The sequence below is a fragment of the Jatropha curcas genome, chromosome 9, assembly GCF_041381405.1.
Source record: "Jatropha curcas cultivar XTBG-Jc1 chromosome 9, XTBG_Jcur_1.0, whole genome shotgun sequence".
NCBI lineage: Eukaryota > Viridiplantae > Streptophyta > Magnoliopsida > Malpighiales > Euphorbiaceae > Jatropha > Jatropha curcas.
In genome coordinates, this window is record NC_143159.1 from 22,630,647 (window position 1) to 22,650,708 (window position 20,062).

At 35.9% G+C, this 20,062-nt stretch overlaps 1 protein-coding gene and 1 non-coding gene across 2 annotated transcripts; one reads left to right on the forward strand and one right to left on the reverse strand.

Annotated features, from left to right (window-relative positions):
- Nucleotides 1-888: 888 nt before the first annotated feature.
- On the forward strand, nt 889-3,954 carry LOC149493816 (putative beta-D-xylosidase 5). The gene is made up of 6 exons (XM_089726475.1): nt 889-1,418; nt 1,500-1,805; nt 1,901-2,070; nt 2,160-2,602; nt 2,744-3,157; nt 3,245-3,954. The coding sequence occupies exons 1-6, from the start codon at nt 930-932 to the stop codon at nt 3,850-3,852; spliced, it is 2,430 nt and encodes an 809-aa protein (XP_089582601.1). The 5' UTR covers nt 889-929; the 3' UTR covers nt 3,853-3,954.
- Nucleotides 3,955-14,827: 10,873 nt separating this feature from the next.
- Nucleotides 14,828-14,934, reverse strand: LOC149493817 (small nucleolar RNA R71). Its single transcript, XR_016322747.1, has one exon. It is a non-coding gene; the product is annotated as a small nucleolar RNA R71 (small nucleolar RNA).
- Between the last annotated feature and the right edge of the window lie 5,128 nt (nt 14,935-20,062).

A 20,062-nucleotide genomic window follows, 5' to 3' on the forward strand; every position in this document is an offset into this window, starting at 1 on the left:
CGCTACCCTGATCGGTAACCCTGTTTCTAATTAATTCGCCAATATAATTTATATAAAAGGTTTCATTAAAGCGAAAAAAAGTCGCAGGGATTTATTATGCCATCTATACAATATGTAAAACCAATAAATAAAAAACATATATAGGGTAGTTACTTGTCTCATTTGAAAAAAATTACATATGATGGATACTCTAATAAAGCCAAAAGTTATTTTCAGAATATAATATATGATACATAATATTAAATCAATTATTATGTGTTCCACTTACATAGGGTGTGGAGAAAAAAACTTAGAAAAAATCAAATAGAAAGAAAAGATTTATCAGATTATTAATAATTTCTAAAAAAAAAAAAAAAACAACCACATGTATTTACTATGCTATCTATATAATAAGTAAAACTAAACACTTATATATATATATATAGGATATTTACTTGTCTCGTGTGTCTGACAAGTAAATAATTTCTAAAAATTTACTTTAAAAGATTTCTATTTTAAGGAAAGAGAACCAAAAATTTTTATTAAATTCTCTCTCTCTCAAGAAAAAGATTTTCATTAAAAAAATAAAGCAAAAGATTAAAGAACTTTTCGCTTCCAAATCATATCAGTGGATAAATATGTAAGAGAAAGATTTTCCAAACAACAACAGATTGGATAATTGGATAATTGGAAAAGCAAAAGATTTTCCTTTTATCAGGAATGGTATAATTGGATAAACAATAAATAATTAATCTTTTTTTTTTTTAATGAATAAAAAGACAACAAATATAATCTTAACTGAAAATATATATGAATCTTACCTCAACAGCTAGCTTAGAAAGTTTCAAAAGATTTTGAAAACCAACTATGAAAACAAAAATCAAGAATTGCCTATAAATAACATAACCAGTTTTAGAACCATAAGCACCTCTGCAAAATCTAAAAAGGCCATGGCTGAAAGCTTAGGTTCTATTCTCATTATCAATCTTTTATGTGTTGCTTTCTTTGCCATTTCTACTGCAGCAGCTAGACATGGACTGAAAAAGCCATTAGATGCCACCACATTTGGCGAAGATGATGTTTCCATTACTGGGACTAACTTCACTTATGTCTGTGACCCTTCTAGGTATGCTGCCCTTGGATTGGACATGGCAAATTTTGCCTTCTGCGACAAGTCCCTTCCTTATGATGCTAGGGCTAGAGACTTGGTAAACCATATGACATTGCAAGAAAAGGTTCAACAGCTTGGACATGAGGCTTATGGTGTGCCTAGGTTAGGATTACCCAAATATAATTGGTGGTCTGAAGCCTTGCATGGTGTGTCCAAGACGGGCCCAGGAACTTTCTTTGACGAAGTTGTTCCTGGTGCAACTAGCTTCCCTACTGTAATACTCACAACAGCTGCTTTTAACGAGTCTTTATGGAAAACTATTGGTCAGGTAATTAGTTTTGTTGCTGTTCCTAGCATTAAAAGTCTCAAACATACGTTAGCTATTAATGTAAATATTTAACTAATGCAGGTTGTTTCGACGGAAGCAAGGGCAATGTACAATTTAGGTCGGGCCGGATTAACTTTCTGGAGTCCCGTTATTAATGTTGTAAGGGATCCTCGATGGGGAAGAGTCATTGAAACACCTGGAGAAGATCCTTTCATTGTAGGTAGATATGCTTCTAATTTTGTAAGAGGCTTACAGGACGTTGAGGGGACTGAAAATCACCCGGATCCAGACTCCAGACCTCTTAAAGTTTCCTCATGTTGCAAGCACTTTACTGCCTATGATCTTGAAAATTGGAAGAACATTGAACGCTATATCTTTGATGCTAGAGTAATTTTCTTAAAGAAAAACCTTTGTTCGTTTTTTTCAAAAATTTAAAATCATCTTTGTGATAATTAATTAAAGTTATAACTGAATGTGTTCAGGTGAATGAACAAGATATGGTAGAAACCTTTAATCGACCTTTCGAGATGTGTATTAGAGAAGGTGATGTGAGCAGTATTATGTGCTCTTTCAATCGTGTTAATGGCATACCTGCTTGTGCTGATCCGAAACTCCTAAATCAAACTATCAGAGGAGACTGGAATCTTCATGGGTAAAGAAGATATGATGAGGTTGATTTAATTTAATTTCTTTATTCAATAAATAATACAACTGACTACGATTTTATTGTTTTTGTGACAGATATATAGTCTCAGATTGTGATTCCATCCAAGTTATGGTTGAACGCCATAAATTTCTTGGTGACACTAAGGAGGATGCAGTTGCAAGAACACTGAAAGCAGGCTTGGATCTGGATTGTGGAAAATACTACACCGAAAACACTGAAGCTTCAGTAAAGCAAGGAAAGGTCGGGGAAGAAGACATAGACAGGTCACTAAAATATCTCTATGTGGTGCTTTTGAGAGTAGGGTTCTTTGATGGAATCCCTCAATTTCAATCTCTTGGCATCAAAGACGTGTGTTCCGAACAACACATTGAATTAGCAGCACAAGCAGCGAGGGAAGGAATTGTCCTCCTGAAAAATAATGATCGTACTTTGCCCTTGGAGTCTGATACGATCAAAACCTTAGCTGTTGTCGGTCCTCATGCTAACGCTACCACGGTTATGATTGGAAATTATGCAGGTACTTATTTTTAACATCTGATCTTGAGGTTTTGTTTTGTTTTGTTTTGGTTGATTCCCTCTTTTCAACCCCTATTGGGTCAACTACAAACCTTTGTGCCAACCACATGCTCCAAACTGATAAACATTTTGATTATTACAGGAATTCCATGCCGATATATCTCTCCCATTGATGGGTTTTCGACATACGCAGAAGTGAGTTATGCAATTGGATGCGTCGACGTTGCTTGTAGGGATGACAAATTGGTATTCCCAGCAATGAAAGTTGCACAGGAAGCTGATGCTACTGTAATAGTAGCAGGTATTGACTTGTCTGTTGAAGCCGAAACCAGAGATCGGGAGGATCTCCTCCTTCCTGGTTACCAAACTGAACTTATCAACAATGTTGCGAATGCTGCCAAAGGTCCAGTTGTTCTCGTAATCATGTCAGCAGGAGGGATAGATATCACTTTCGCTAAAAACAATGACAATATCAAAGCCATTTTGTGGGCTGGATATCCTGGAGAAGAAGGTGGTCGGGCCATTGCAGATGTTGTTTTTGGAAAATACAATCCTGGTAATTGACTGGCTTGTAGTTTTTGATTAAGAAATTTCAGTTTTTTATAACTTTTGTAATTTTTTATCTTTGTTTTTTTGGGTTTAGGAGGAAGACTACCACTTACTTGGCATCAAGCTGATTATGTTGATCAAGTACCAATGACGTCTCTACAATTGAGGCCAAATGATGAACTAAGCTATCCAGGTCGAACTTATAAATTCTTTAATGGCTCTACAGTTTACCCATTTGGGTATGGACTCAGCTACACTAACTTCACTTATAAGTTACCACCTCCAACAACATCAGTTAATATAAAACTAAACAAGTTCCAACATTGCCATAGCTTGAACTACAAAGAAGACACCTTCGCGCCTCCATGTCCATCAGTCCGAACTAATCACTTATCCTGTAAGGAAAGTTTTCAGTTTGATGTTGAAGTGAAAAATGTTGGATCCAGAGATGGAAGCGAAGTTATGATTGTTTACTCCAAGCCTCCGGAAGGAATTGTAGGGGCAAATATTAAGCAAGTGATTGGCTTTAAGAGGGTTTTTGTTAAAGCTAGAAGTAGCCAGAAGGTTAGCTTTGAGTTTAATGTTTGTCAAAGTCTGCAGATCATAGACTATAATGCTTATAGCGTTCTGCCATCAGGAGGGCACACTATCATGATTGGGGATGATGTAATTTCTTTTCCAATTCAAATTAGTTTTAGTTAGGTAATGAGTAGTAGTGCTAATAAATTTTGAGTTAGGGAGATGTTAGCCAGCAACGTAGCTATTGTCTAAATTTTGAAGTGAATGAAATTTAGTTTTGATTTATGATTTTGTTTCTCTTATTATTTTTTTGAAAATCTTAAAAATGAATTGGGAAAAGCTAGTTTCCATAAAATCTTATAAATTAAACCATGATATATAAGATGTGTTTTGATTGGCGGTGCGCTGCGCTTATTTCCGATGCAGTTACAAATTATTTCTGTTGCTTCGCCTGGCTCTTGGTTTTTGAGTTATTGGCGATGCTGTGTTCAAGTTGGTCCACTTCTTAGTTGCTTGTCTTGCTTTCTTAATGTTTGCTTGGAGCATGTATTTTGGCTGATTTATAGTTGCCTTTTGTCTTGTTGGTTATTTCAGCTTTCTTGTATTTTCCTTGTGTGTGCAAATACCCTTCTCTACCTTTTAATAACATTTATATTTGCCTATAAAAAAAAAACCATGATATAGATTATGTGATTTTTAATATTAATCCTTTTCATTTATGAATATTCCTACACTAGAGCAAATCCATCTTATCTTATTTATCAAAAAGTTAATTACACATTATAAAATGAATAGAAGCACTCATTCCTCGCTCTAATTGAAGTCTAAGTTTCGCGCTAAGTTTAAACTGAACTTATTTATATCATCAAATCAATATGATCATATGGGCTTCTAAAATAAAAACACCAATTTGCTATTGCTTTAGCCATTTGACTGATGGTTTAATTTGCTATTGCTTTATCCATTTGACTGATGGTTTACTTATTATTTACTGTAGGTTGATTATTTTTCTTACGATTTTTCTCGTGAAATGTATGCAACATAGCAAGTTGAATAATAATAAAATAAGATTAGTTTATTTTTCCGAGTTAAATTAATAAACAGTTTGTGTTTGTCTCAAATTGTAAGCTATCTTTATCTTTAGAGCTATAATGAAAAAAAAAAAAATCTTTTTAGATATGTTCAGAAACCTTTATTTATTAGATGAAAATACGAAATTGCTATTACAATTATAAAATGATATCATATACCACTCAGTAATCATTCGATAATTAGTTCTTGATGCCAATTACTAATCATATAACTCAGTAGACTGTTAATTCAATGCGACATTTAGAATTCGATATGAACAAATAAATTTATATCTTTTGTGCGCAACAAGGTATAACTTAGTGGTTATAAGAAAGGGTTTATAATTATATTGAATGAATAATACAATATACAAGTAGTGTATATATATACACGTTAATGATAAGAATACACTCCTAAAGTTACGTTCAGTAATTCTATCTACACAACAGAATTAGTTATTCTATTTTAGCTGACTGGAACTTCATCCTTACCCAATACACCCCCGCAAGATGGCAGTCGTTCTCGAATGCCAATCTTGTTTCTTTGTCTCAGAAATTCCAGCTTCGGCAAAGGCTTTGTTAATAAGTCTGCGAGCTGTTCCTTTGTCGAGACATATTGAATTCGCAATGTACCTTCTTGAACTTGCTGACGAACAAAGTGATAATCAAGAGCTAAATGTTTCATTCTAGAGTGGAAGACAGGATTTTCAGCAACATATTTAGCTCCCATGTTATCACAATATATAACAGGTACATGTAAAAGCTGCACTTGCAATTCAGATAACAAATTTCGGATCCATGTAATATCAGCCGAGGTATTTGCGACAGACCTGTACTCCGCCTCTGTGGAAGAACGAGCTACAGATTTTTGTTTCTTGGAGCTCCATGCAATTAGGTTTTTCCCTAAATAAATAACATGTGCCCCAGTAGAACATTGATCATCAACGTTCCCAACCCAATCTGAGTCAGAGAAAGCATGAAGAACCATTGAAGAATTCGAATGAATCTGAATTCCATATGAACTTGTACCATTTAGATAACGCAACAAGCGTTTAAGAGCAGCCCAATGTTTAACAGTCGGCTTGGAACCATATTGGGCTAATCTATTGACTGCAAACGCAATATCGGGACGTGTGAGCAGTGCATATTGAAGACTGCCAATAACCATTTGATACTGAGTTGGTTGATCATATTCAGCAGAGTCATCTTTTGCTAGAGTTAACGAAGTTGTCATCGGAGAATGCGCAGCTTTGGACCTAGCCATATTCACTTTGTCCAAGAGTTCTTGAACATAAGTTTGTTGAGATAGAAAAATACCAGTTGAATTTCGAGAAACTTCAACACCTAAAAAGAATTGTAGCTCACCAAGGTCCTTAATTGAAAAACGTTGACTGAAAGTTTGAATAAAATTTTCAACAACCTTAGTATCACTCCCTGTAATAATGATGTCATCGACATAAATTAATAAATAGATGAGAACTCCCTCATGATAGTAAACAAATAGACAAGTATCAGCCTTGGATTGCTTGAAACCAAAAGAACACAAAGCAGTCACCAACTCAGTATACCAGGTGCGAGGGGCCTGTTTCAACCCATACAACGATTTTTGAAGATGACAAACATAATTAGGCTGAGTATCATTCACAAAACCATGTGGTTGCTCCATAAAAACATCCTCCGTTAATTTTCCATGAAGAAAAGCATTATTGACGTCAACTTGTCTCAATATCCACCCTTGAACAACTGCAAGAGATAAAATAATACGAACTGTCGGATGTTTAGCTATTGGTGCAAATGTTTGATCATAATCCAAACCTAGTCGCTGAGTAAAACCGCGAGCCACCAGTCGTGCTTTGTAACACACTGGAACCCCTTTAGAATCACACTTTATGCGAAACAACCACTTACAGCTGACTATGTTTGAAGCTTGATTAGAGGAAACTAATGTCCAAGTCTTTTGTTTCATGAGAGCATTGTATTCCTCCTCCATAGCTCGCCGCCACCTAGGATCTTTCAAAGCTTGTGCAACAGTCTTAGGAATAATCGGCTTTGGATGTGCTGGAACAACTGTATGAAGATTCAGCTTCTGATGTCGCGATTGAACCACAGGGATAGGTTCAAGATTCTGTTCAATATTAATTGCAGAAGCAGCAGATTCAAGTGCAGGAGCAGCAGATTCAAGTGAAACAACAGGTGAAGTCAAGAGTTCCATACCTGTGCTGCATAACGCAGAAGATTGCAATTCATTGGAAGTATGATGTGATAGCCGAGAATCCGAAAAATGGAATCCAGAATCCTGCAAATTATTAGAAGAACAAGGAAACGACACAACATAATGAATTGGAGACCATAATTCGACGGACTCAGAAGTTGGACAAGGACTGGAAGACTGTTTTAACGTTGGATATGGAAAGACAGACTCGACAAAGTCTACATGTCTGGATATATAAAGCTTATTTTGAATCGGATCATAGCATTGAAAGGCACTTCGGTTGACAGAATAGCCCAAAAATATACAAGATGTAGATCGTCTTTCTAATTTAGTAAAATTGTATGGCCGAAGCCACGGATAGCACAAGCATCCAAAGACTTTCAATTTAGCATAGTTTGGTTCTTTGTTGTGAAGTTTCAAGAATAGTGAGTAATTTTGTAGTGTTTGAGTTGGCATCCTGTTTATTAAATAAACAGCTGTATGGAAAGCATAGGACCAGAATTCAAGAGGCAAATTAGCTTGATGTAGAAGAGTCAAGCCAGTTTCGACAATATGCCGATGGCGACGCTCAGCAATGGCATTATGCTCAGGTGTATATGGAGGAGTCAGAAAGTGGGAAATACCATTATCCTGTAAGAGACTTTTAAGATGAACAAACTCACCACCATTATCAGAGTATAACGATCCAATTTTCGTCTGAAAATGATTCTCAACTAGTCTTTTAAAAACAGGAAAGATAATAGAAACCTTAGACTTTTGTTTTAGCGTATATAACCAGACATACTTAGTATAATGATCGACAAAAATAAGATAATAAGAAAACCCATTAATAGAAGTAACCGGGGCAGGCCCCCAAACATCAGAATAAAGTAATTCTAAAGGTTTAGTACTAGACATTGACGAAACAGAGAAAGGATTCTTGTGCATTTTATTGCACTTACAGGAATTGCAGAAAAAATTATTATCAGACACAGACAAATTAAACTTCTTCAACATAAGACGCAAAATCGGAGTGGCAGGATGACCAAACCGCTGATGCCATAAGGACGGAGAATGAGAAACTGTATGGAAGACACGACTCTGACAGTTGTTGGAGACAGACACTTGTTTCGGCCATTCATAGATTCCATTAACTGGTTTCCCTTCCACCAATCGCACCCCTGTGTTCAAATCCTTTACATAAAACATAGAAGGATTAAATGCAACCTCAACATTGTTAGCAACACATAATTGATAAACGGATATCAAATTTTTATCAAGAGCTGGAACACAGAGAACATTATCTAACTTCAAAGGTTTAATTTGAGATAAAAGAACTGCAGAACCTGCATGAGTTATAGGATGAGCAGTACCATCTCCAAGAACCACATCGTCAGTCCTATCATATTCTGAATGAACAGCCAAATTTTGCAAATCTTAGACCACATGCTGATTGGCCCCAGAATCCACTATCCATCGCGGATTAGCAGAAGCATTAGTATTCAAACAATTTACTTGCGTTGAACCACCAGATTTGACAGATTGCGAAGAGCCCTCAAACATCCATGGAAGTAATTTCTTCAGTTTATAACATTGTTTGGTTGTGTGTCCTAGGCGGTCACAGAACTGACAAGTCACTTTGCCCTTTGAATTAGAAGAATTTCGATTACCAGACCAATTACCTGATCCACCAGCCTTTGAAGTATTAGTATTGAATCGATTTTGAACAGCATTAACAGTCGTTGGAGCTATGACAGAAGCAGGTGAGCGAGACAACTGACTTTCAAAGTCAGTAAGCTTATCGTGCAGTTCATCAAATGAAACTTCACTTTCCCGAGCTCTGAGCGCAGCAGATACTTCTTTGTATTCACTCGGTAAGCCATGAAGAACGTGAAGCAAGACTTCACCCATAGAAATAGTCACACCTGCTGACGCTAAAGTAGCAACTATAGCCTTGATTCGCTGAAGAAATTCAGTAACGGTGAAACTGCCCAACTTCGCATTAAATAAGGACTCTCGCAAGCTCATAATTCGAGCTTGAGACGGTTTTGCATACGTTTTCTCCAAAGTTCGCCACACATCAAAAGATGTCTTGTCACCAATAACAAACGAAACCAGATCAGGTGAAAGAGATGCAACTAGTGCACTGTGCAAGAGCTGATCTTGACGCAACCAAAAAGGATCATTAGCCAAATTAGCTGGTATAGCAGATTCAACAAACTTCAACAAATCATAACCGACAAGCAGTGAATACCACTGTGTATTCCATGATTGATAATTATGAGGAGTTAATTTAAGCGGTGCTTGAGCCGCAGAATTAATCGACACCAGTTGGTTTGCTGTATTTAAATTCGACACAGCAGTGGGTATCACAGGGGTACAAAGAGATGTGATTGCAGGGGTAACTGAAGGAGAAGGAGTTTTGGAGGTTTCGTCACCCATAGGAATAAAAGAAATTGACAGAAAAATAGATCTAAATAGCTTAGAGAGCAGAAAGCTCTGATACCATATAAGAAAGGGTTTATAATTATATTGAATGAATAATACAATATACAAGTAGTGTATATATATACACGTTAATGATAAGAATACACTCCTAAAGTTACGTTCAGTAATTCTATCTACACAATAGAATTAGTTATTCTGTTTTAGCTGACTGGAACTTCATCCTTACCCAATAGTGGTAAGTGCATGTATGACCTCACAATAGATCCAGATTTAAATATACAACTCAGTTAGTAGTGCATGAATACTCAAAAAGAAAAAATTATATATTTTTTTAAATAGAAAAATTTTGCAGTTCTGTTAAGACTAAAGAATAAGCAACTCATACAGGAGTGCATGAATTACCATTTTCATGGTTTCGTTTACAACACCCACTACTTCCAGAACCACTTGCAGGATCATACTGATTTGGAGCTCTGTTATCATATACAACTTTTCCATATTCTAGTTTATGATACCATCCCTCATGATTTTTTTTTTCATTACCATAAAGTGAAGGCAGCCTATGCTGATGATAGCAAGTAAAATGTATGTGATTTTATATACAATTTTTACGGTCTTCCTGATATTAAGCATAAAAATTAGTAATCTATTACACAAAAGTTTTTCAAATAAAAAGTCTGTCTACAACAGAAAATGGATTTAGAAAACAGATTTAAAGATCAGAATTGTTCTTCAGAAAATGTTATTATAAGATTTTCTTTTCTCTTAAAATTTTTTTTTGAAGCAAAAAGACGAAAAGAAATAGGAGGATTGAAGAGAGAGCTTTGAGAGATTTAAACTTTGAACAAGGGACTCATACTCTTTGCAAAACCCATTCTTTTTTAAAAGAGGAAAAGGTTTTTGTATGAAAAGATGATAATATCTTAGAAGTTAACGTTGAGATTTTTTTTGCTTTAATGAGCAATGAAGTTTCTGACATTTTTAAACTAAAGAGGCAATGCATGAGTTGCAATTAAAAGGGCTGTCAGACCACATTTAATATTCACACATGCAAGATTTGGAGGTGAAAGGTTTAGTTTAGAAAACATAGTAACTTTTATAGCAGAAACAGCCAGATGAATTTGAAACAGACAGCTGTGATAAATCAGAAACTTCTTTTTGGATCAGAAACAACTTTTTGAAGAATTTCATTTAATAGCCACCAAAGATATTTACTCCAAAGATATTTTAGATGGGAAAACGTGAAGAGTAAAGATTTCAGCTATATCCTCTTAATAAATTTATTCAAAAAAATTTCAAAACAATTTTGAGAGAGACATAAAATATATTTGTGCTTATAAAATTATTTACTCTCTATCCTATAATAATTTCCTAAGACTTATTATAATACTAACCAATAGAAAATATCTTTATTAATCTTCATGGTCTTCAAATAAAAGTCTTGGGTTGTAGGAACTTCATTTTTTCAATAATTTTCATATTTAAAAAAATTTGCATAAAATAATATTAGCATATACAAGAATATTAAATTTATTTGTTTTGTATAATCATCAAAATCTCAAGATAAAATTGACCCTTAAGCCAACACCTCCCTATAGACTTTAATCACATAAACTTGCCATTCCCACTGCATCATCTCCTTACATGCTATAAGCACATTCCTAAACCTTATTAAAGAAGAAGTTGGAGTAGAAAGAATAGCAGCAGCAACTTGAGAATTAGTTTGCAGTTCCACCTGCCTGAAACCTTCCTTCCAAGCCAACTCCAATCCTTGATATAAACCCCAAGCTCAGCCTCAGTAGCATTGCACACCCTAATATTCATCATGAACCCCTTCACCCATCTTCCCTCCTCATTGCAAATCACCCCACCACTGCTTGCTATCCCAGGATTACCTTCAGAGCATCCATCCGTGTTGAAAACAACCCAATAATTTAAGGAATCCAAGAAGTAAAAATCGCCCGGGGCCTAACAAAATCCTTATCTGCAACACAAGAGTTATCAATAGCTCTCTCGATTTCTCTCGCTTGATGAATAACAAATCCTTTCGTAAGATTTATGTCAACCCCACCAAACACACAGCAAACAACACATTCCAAGCATAACAAGTTGTAGAAGAGGACTGAACCGGTAAATTCATAATCAACCACTCCCTCAATCCTAGATTAATAAAATCAGTAAAGATCATGGATACATCAAGCGATTCCCAAATCTGTCTAGCTAGTCTGCAGTCTCACAAAATGTGAAGAGTAGTCTCCACCATAGCTGAACATTCACAACAAGAATAATCTAACGTTAATTTCATATTAAATCTCTCGAAATTACACATAATCTTGCCATGATACACCTGCCAAAGGAACATTCGGATTCGTTGCAAAACTGGAACATTCCAAACCTGATCCCAAACTTTAGGAGCTAAAGCAACATTCACGTTTGATAACAGTAAATACGCAGACGAGAGGGAATAGACCCCTGGAGGAGAATGACCCTAAACAAAACCATCCCATTCCCTTTCATCATTATTTGGGAAAAAGGCATCCAAATAATCCTGCACCTGACTAGGCAAACTAGAAGATAGTATGTTCCAATCCCGGTCCTCATTCCGTCCAGTAATCACTAACAAAATAGTCACGCTCCGATTCTGGAATAGGAACAGTAGCACAATCCAACAACACTTCCTCGTTTAACCAACTATCTCTCTAGAATCTTGTGTTTCTCCCATTAGGAACATCAAGAACTAACCCACCTTTAACAACTTTCGTCCCTTCACAGATAGCTTTGCAAATATGAGACGACTTCGCTTTAGGACCACAGTCCCATGAGCAAAACCGATGCATATACTTGCTAATAATAACTCGACCCTATAAAGAATCCTTATTATGAAGAAGTCTCCAACCTAACTTACCTAATAATGCTTTATCCATAAGTCTAAGATTTCGGATGCTAGCCTTCCATTCACCTTCGGCAATTGTATGGTGTCCCAATTAACCATATGGACCCTCCTTTCATTATTCCTACTGGCCTAAAGGAAGTCTCGACTTATTTTTCCATCTCATTGCATCTAGCAGCCAGAATAATACTAGTCTGTGTGGAATAATAAGGGAGGGTTGCTAGAGCAACTTTGACAAGAGTAGCACGTCCAACCCTCAATATTAATTAATTTGAATTAATTTTTTTTTGGATTTAAGATTGTACCACAAGTCATTTGGAACTTAAATTATTTCCTTTTTACATTATTAAATGCATGCATATGTATCCGAAAAATTTTTTTGATAGTTTTTACCTTCCAATATAAAACCATTATGAAAGACTAATATATTTGTCAGATTATCCATATGAGAATTTTTTTTTAAGTTTCTGTTATGCTTGCAAGAAGTATTTTTGGTAGCGAAAATACATTTTTATTTATAAGTTAGTTCAAGTTTCTATTTTTGACATGCTTTCAGTTTTTTAATATAAATTATGCAAAATTCTAGCCGTGCTATGTGGCACGCCCGTGCCGCAGATTCCTCTAGACGTGCCCCTAAGCACAGCCCATGCTGAAATCCTTAGAACTCAGGCTCTGGCATGCCCTGACCGTGTCGCACAGCACGCCCATGGTGTGAATCAAGTTTTATTTTGGGTTGAGAACGCCAGCCAGTCCCTACTACTTACATGGGCCCACATAAGATGATTTCCTGACATGCAGATCAACTTCTAATCCTATTTAGGCGCATGGTAGAGTCCTAATTGAGAAGAAATTCAAAGCCTAAATAATTTCCTATTTCCAAAAGGTTTATTACTTAATGAAGACTCTATTTCCTAAATGAAGGCGAATTGTCTCCCAGGAAGTCTATCTAAAGAGAAGAATCCATTCATTGTATATCCCATCTCTGGATCTATAATCTTTTGTTCTATTATTTTTTTCTCTCTTTAAGACTTTAAGTGATCAAGAATTGTGTCAAGATTCAAGGAAGCCGTTCACGTTATTTACCTAGTTTTTATCTCTAAACTCTTAATCTTGTTTTTACTTTTCATTATTCACATTGATTATGGAATTATTACCGAGTTTAATTGAGTTTTATTTAGTTACTATATTGAACTAAACTCTCATACTAGGGATTTGATGTAGCTTAATGTCTTTTCCAATTTATAATATTAGATTTGTTTTTCTTTGTTCAACGTATAATTTATTATTGAACTTAATGCTTCTAGATAAAGTTTCTCCCCTGGATTGATTTATTTCATCAATCACTATCGGAAGAAGGGTTTTTGATATGAAAAAGGTAATAACTTACATGAGAATAATAACTTGATGCGGAAGCTATATGGTTTGACTCATGGGGGGTTTTCATAAGTTAACAACCATATGTTATGAATTCATATATGAACCGTAAAACTTAATGATTTAATTCATGTTTGATTGCACTATTGGAAGATTGGTAATTAGACTGGTTAAAATAGCTAACTATATATCGGGAGAGCTTGTTAGTGATTTTAGGCTTGTTTTTCCTACTTGAACAATTAAAATTGATTATCAAATTAATAAAATAAATTGGATAGAATTACGTGAAGTCAAATTCCCTAGTAGTTTTTAATCCTTGATTTCTTTTAATCAAAAATTGCCTTACTTGATTTCTTTTTATATTATCTTTTATTTGTTGAATTTAGTTTCTTAAAATAATTTCCCTAAATTGCCATTTAAATAATAGTAGGTTAACATAATTTTGGTACTTGGTATACAATCCTTGAGGGAATGATACTCTATTCATTATATATTATTTGTTGCGATTTCGTACACTTGCAAAAATCACTGTCGAGTTTTGGCACCATTGTTGGGGATTGGCATTACCAATATCAATACTAATTACCCTATTATTAATTTAGACATTTATTTTTATTTTTTATTTACTTTTTCTAGAAGATTATTTCAGGTGTTTATGCAAAGAAGGTCAGGTAGAATTGAGCCCTGATCTTTGATCCAGAAATCGAAAAGAGTTGTTGTAGGAACAACGCTACTAGGAGAGCACCTGAGAACAAATAAGAACAGCAAGCACACATGGCTGATGAAGTTGACCCACAAGACGGATCCCAACCTCATGTCCGTACCTTGCGAGATTATACAACTCCGTCTCTTAATGGAACAACTTCGAGTGTCACTAGGCTTAGTGTGGAAGCTAAAAATTTTGAAATTAAACCTGCAATTATCCAAGTGCTTTCCACCTCAATTCAAAATGGAGGTTTATCTAGTAAAGATCCTAATGCCCATATCACAAATTTCCTGGAGATTTGCGATACTTTCAAACAAAATGGAGTTTCTGAGGATGCCATAGAATTAAGACTCTTTCCTTTCACTCTAAGGGATAAAGCACAATCATGGTTACATTCATGCCTTGCTGGAAGTTTTACAACATGGGAGATATTAACCCAGAAATTTTTGGTAAAATTATTTCCATTTTCAAAGATCACAAAACTGTGCAATGAGATAATAACCTTTGTCCACCATGATCAAGAAAGTTTGTATGAAGCTTGGGAGAGACTCAAGGACCTACTAAGGAAGTGCTTACATCACAGCCTACCCAAGTGGTTACAGGTACAAACTTTTTATGAAGCATTATCTCCTAACATAAAACTTACTCTAGATGCAACTGCAGGCAGATCCTTTGAAAGGAAAGAAATTGATGAGACATATGACTTGATAGAAGAGATGGCAAGCAATAGCCATTATCAAAGCAACTCTGAAAGGAAGAAGACTGCAGGAGTCTATGAGATCGATGCCATTACCACACTCAATATCAAGGTAGACAATATGGTAAGGAAGTTGGACTTATTGACTACTAACTCGGTTAATTCTATTGTGCAATCTTGTGACAGGTGTAATGGGCAACATGGGATTGAGAAATGCATGTTAGATTCTTTAAATCCATAAAATTTGGAGCAAGTAAACTATGTGATGAATCAAAGAAGGAAGAACTACCCATATTCTAACTCTTATGATAATAAGTTGAGGAATCATCCTAATCTTTCTTATGGGAATCCAAACAATGCCTTGAACGCACGACCAGGTTTTCCCTCAGGAGAAAAAGTCTCATGATGATCTCTTTATTGCTCTCTCCAAATCTCACATGGACTTCATGAACGAAACTCGAGAAAACAACAAAACCCAACAGCTGCAATAAGGAACTTGGAGATTCAATTAGGAAAGTTTACAAACATGAAGGCCTCCCAACCTCAAGGTACGTTACTTAGTAATACTGAAAAAAAAATCCTAAAGAACTGGTACAAGCTATCACCTTAAGGAGTGGCAAACAATTGGAGGATCCACCCAAGAAGGAGAAAGAGAAGGAAGAGAGCCCCATCATTGACCTAGAAGAGAAAGAGGAAGTAAAGCCCTATGTTCCACCTGTTCCTCTCCCACAAAGGATAAAGAAAACATAAGACAATAAGAGTTTCCTCAAGTTTCTTGATGTCTTCAAAAAGCATCAAATCAACATCCCTTTTGCTGAAGCCCTTGCCCAAATGCCCAGTTATGCAAAGTGCTTAAAGGAGATCCTGAGCAAGAAAAGGAAGATTAATGATCAAGGAATGGTAATGTTGATAGAGGAGTGTAATGCAATCATTCAAAATAAATTGCCTCTAAAATTAAAAGGTCGAGGAAGTTTTTCTATCCCTTGTAATATTGGAAATCTTGATTTTGAAAAAGCTTTAGTAGATTTAGGTGTTAGCATTAATCTTATGTCTTATGAAGTTTTTCAGATGCTAGGGATAGGAGAGCTAAAACCAACAAGGATGTCTGTATAGTTGGCAGATCGATCAATCAAGTACCAAAAGGGATTGTAGAAGATGTGCTCGTCAAGGTAGGTAAATTTATCTTTCTTGTTGATTTTGTTATTCTTGACATTGATGACAATAGAGAAGGATCCTTAATCATTGGAAGACCCTTTCTTGCAACTGCAAGAGCATTGATTGATGTGTATCAAGGTAAATTAACCTTGAGGGTAGGTTAAGAGGAGGTTGTTTTTGATGTTCTTAAATCTTGTAAACTTTCCATGGATTATAATGATTGTTTTATGATTGATGTTATTGATGAATGTGTAAAGGACACTTTGAATATTAAAGATAAAGGTGATATTAATAATCAAAGCATCATAGATGAGAACGAAAGTGAAACACCAAAGCAAGAATTAAAACAACTTCCATCTCATTTAAAACATGCATTCTTAGAAGAGAATAATTCTTTTCCTGTTATTATTTCTTCTCACTTAACACTTGATCAAGAGGAAAGGTTGTTGCAGGTTCTACAAAAACATAAGAAAGCCCTAGGATGGTCAATTTCAAATTTGCAGGGAATAAGTCCAAGTGTGTGCATGCACAATATCTTGATGGAGGAAGACTACAAATCTTCAATTGAGCATCAAAGAAGATTGAACCCAAACATGAAAGAGGTAGTCAAAGCTGAGATCATAAAACTTTTGGATGTTGGCATTATCTACCCAATTTCCGATAGCAGTTGGGTAAGTCCTATTCCAGTTGTCCCAAAGAAAGGAGGTATGACAGTTATTTCTAACAAAAATAATGAGCTAATTCCTACTAGAACTATCATAGGTTGGCGTGTGTGTATTAATTATAGAAAATTGAACAAAGTAACATGCAAAGATCACTTTCCTTTACCTTTTTATTAATCAAATGCTTTAGAGACTTACAGGTTACCCCTACTATTGTTTTCTAGATGGTTATTCAAGGTATTTTCAAATACCTATTGTCCCGAGGATCAAGAGAAGACCACTTTTACTTGCCCTTATGATACTTTTGCTTATAGGAGAATACCTTTTGGATTGTGCAATGCTCCTGCGACTTTTCAAAGGTGCATGATGTTCATTTTTTTTACATGATCGAGAAAGTTCATTGAAATATTTATGGATGACTTTTCTGTATTAGGTTCTTCTTTTGATTCTTGCCTTTATAACATCTCTTTGGTAATGCAGCGATATAAGGACACTAACCTTGTTTTGAATTGGGAAAAATGTCATTTTATGGTTAGTGAAGGTATTGTTTTAGGATATAAAATCTCACAAAAAGGGATTGAAGTGGACAAAGCCAAGACAGAGGTAATTGAAAAGGTACCACCTCCAAATTCAGTAAAAGGAGTAAGAAGTTTTCTTGGCCATGCAGGATTCTATAGGAGATTTATCAAGGATTTCTCCAAAATCTCTTTATAATTTATTAGTTAAGGATGTTCCTTTCGATTTTGATAAAGAGTGTTTGAATGCTTTTAACAGGTTGAAGAAAGAATTGATTTCGGGCCTATCATTGCTACACCAAATTGGAGTCTTCCTTTTGAACTTATGTGTAATGCTAGTGATCATGCTATAGGAGTTATTCTTGGGCAAAGAAAGGAAAAGAAGTTGCATGTCATTTATTATGCTAGTCGCACATTAAATGATGCACAACTAAATTATGCCACCACTGAACAATAACTTCTAGCTATTGTTTTTGCTTTTGATAAATTTAGAGCATATTTGATTAAAGCTAAGACAATAGTTTACACTGATCACTCAGCTATTAAGTATTTGTTAGAAAAGAAAGATGCAAAGCCTAGATTAATTCGTTGAGTTATTCTTTTGCAGGAGTTTGATTTGGAGATTCGTGATAAAAAGGGAACCAAAAACCTTGTAGCCGATCACTTAACTAGGCTTGAATTGGGGGAAGAAGGGCAGACAGAATTGCAAATCAATGAAAATTTTCCCTATGAACATCTTCTTCTAGCAAATCCACAAGCTCCATGGTATGCCGACATAGTTATCTACCTTGCTTGCAAGATTACTCCTCCCAATCTTTCTTATCAACAGAAGAAAAAAAATTCTTTCATGATCTTAAATATCACTATTGGGAGGAGCCTTTCTTGTTCAAGTACTGTAGTGACCAACTTTTTCGACGATGTATACCAGAAGAGGAAATGGAAAGTGTTCTTCGATTCTGTCATTCAATGGAATGTGGAAGACACTTTGGAGCAAGCAAGACGGCGGCAAGTATTTTAGAAAGCGGTTTGTATTGGCCTAACTTATTTAAAGATGCTTTTAACTTTGTTCATCTTTGTGATCCTTGTCAAAGGTTAGGTAATATCTCCAAGCGACATGAGATGCCACTAAACAATATCCTTGAAGTGGAGATCTTTGATGTTTGCAGCTTAGATTTCATGGGGCCTTTCCCATCCTCTTATTCCAACCAATACATTCTAGTAGCAGTGAATTATGTCTCGAAATGGGCGAAAGCTGTTGCCTTTCCCAGCAATGATGCCAAGAGTGTGATGAACTTCATCAAGAAATATATTTTCACACGTCATGGTACTCTGAGAGCAATAATCACAGACGGAGGTAAGCACTTTTGCAACAAGTACTTAGATTCCCTTCTTTCAAAATATGGTGTTACTCATCGTGTAAGTACTCCATATCACCCTCAAATAAGTGGATAAGTGGATGTCACTAATAGGGAAATCAAGAAGATACTGGAAACCACAGTTGGCCAATCAAGGAAGGACTAGTCCAAGAAGCTCGATGATGCTCTTTGGGCCCATAGAACTGCATTTAAAACACCAATTGGTATGTCCCCATATTGAATGGTCTACAGTAAGGCTTGTCACCTCCTTGTTGAGTTAGAGCACAAGGCATATTGGGCAATCCAGTTTCTTAACTTTAATACTAAAGAGGAGGGTCAAAAGAGGTTACTCCAATTGAATATGATGGATGAAATGAGACTCCAGGCTTATGAGAATGCCAAAATCTATAAAGACCGCACCAAACAGTGGCATGATAAGCATATTATTCTGAGGAATCTAAAACTAGGCCAATAGGTATTACTCTATAACTCTAGACTCCGTCTTTTTCCAGGTAAATTACGCTCTAGGTAGTCTAGACCATTCACAACCAAGGAAATTTTTCCACATGGAGCAGTTGAAATAGTGGATGGAAACCAAAGTTTCAAGGTTAATGCTCAACAGTTAAAAGTTTACCAAAGTGGAGACTTCGATCCATTCAAAACCATTATAAGCCTGGCTTAATTTTGCCTAAATGGGGTATAGTGCGTCGAGCTTAACAACGTTAAAAAAAAGCACTTGTGGGAGATAACCCATATTCCTTTCCTTAACTTTCTCATTTTGGTTTATTTTTGTTATTTCTTTTTATCATTGGTCCTAAAATTTTTAAATCATGCCTGCTCTTCTGTGTTTAGTCAAGTTATTTCAGGTACAAGTTGAGGCGACAGGGTTTAGCATGCCTTGACCGTGCTAATCAGCACGCCCGTGCTTCAAAAGTGTAGATCGATCTTGTAGGTAAGACCCTAGCAAGCCCTTGTCGTGCTCATCAGCACGCCCATGCCAGGTAAGACAGAATTTGCTCTAGCAGGTCAGATGCTCGGATGCCTAAGCCGTGCCAAATAACACTCCCATGCTCCAAAAAGGTGTAAATCAATCTTGCAGGTCAGAGGCTAGCACGCCCTCGCCGTACCAATCAGCACACTCGTGCCAGGTAAGACAGAATTTGCTCTAGCAGGTTAGATGCTCGGATGCCCAAGCCGTGCCAAATAGCATGGTCATGCTTCCTGGAGATGTCACTCTTAGCTCGTGCTAGGAATGGTATGCCCGTGTTAGTCAGCACCTCAAAGAGGCAGGGGTCCACAAGCCCTGACCGTGCTACATAGCACGCTCGTG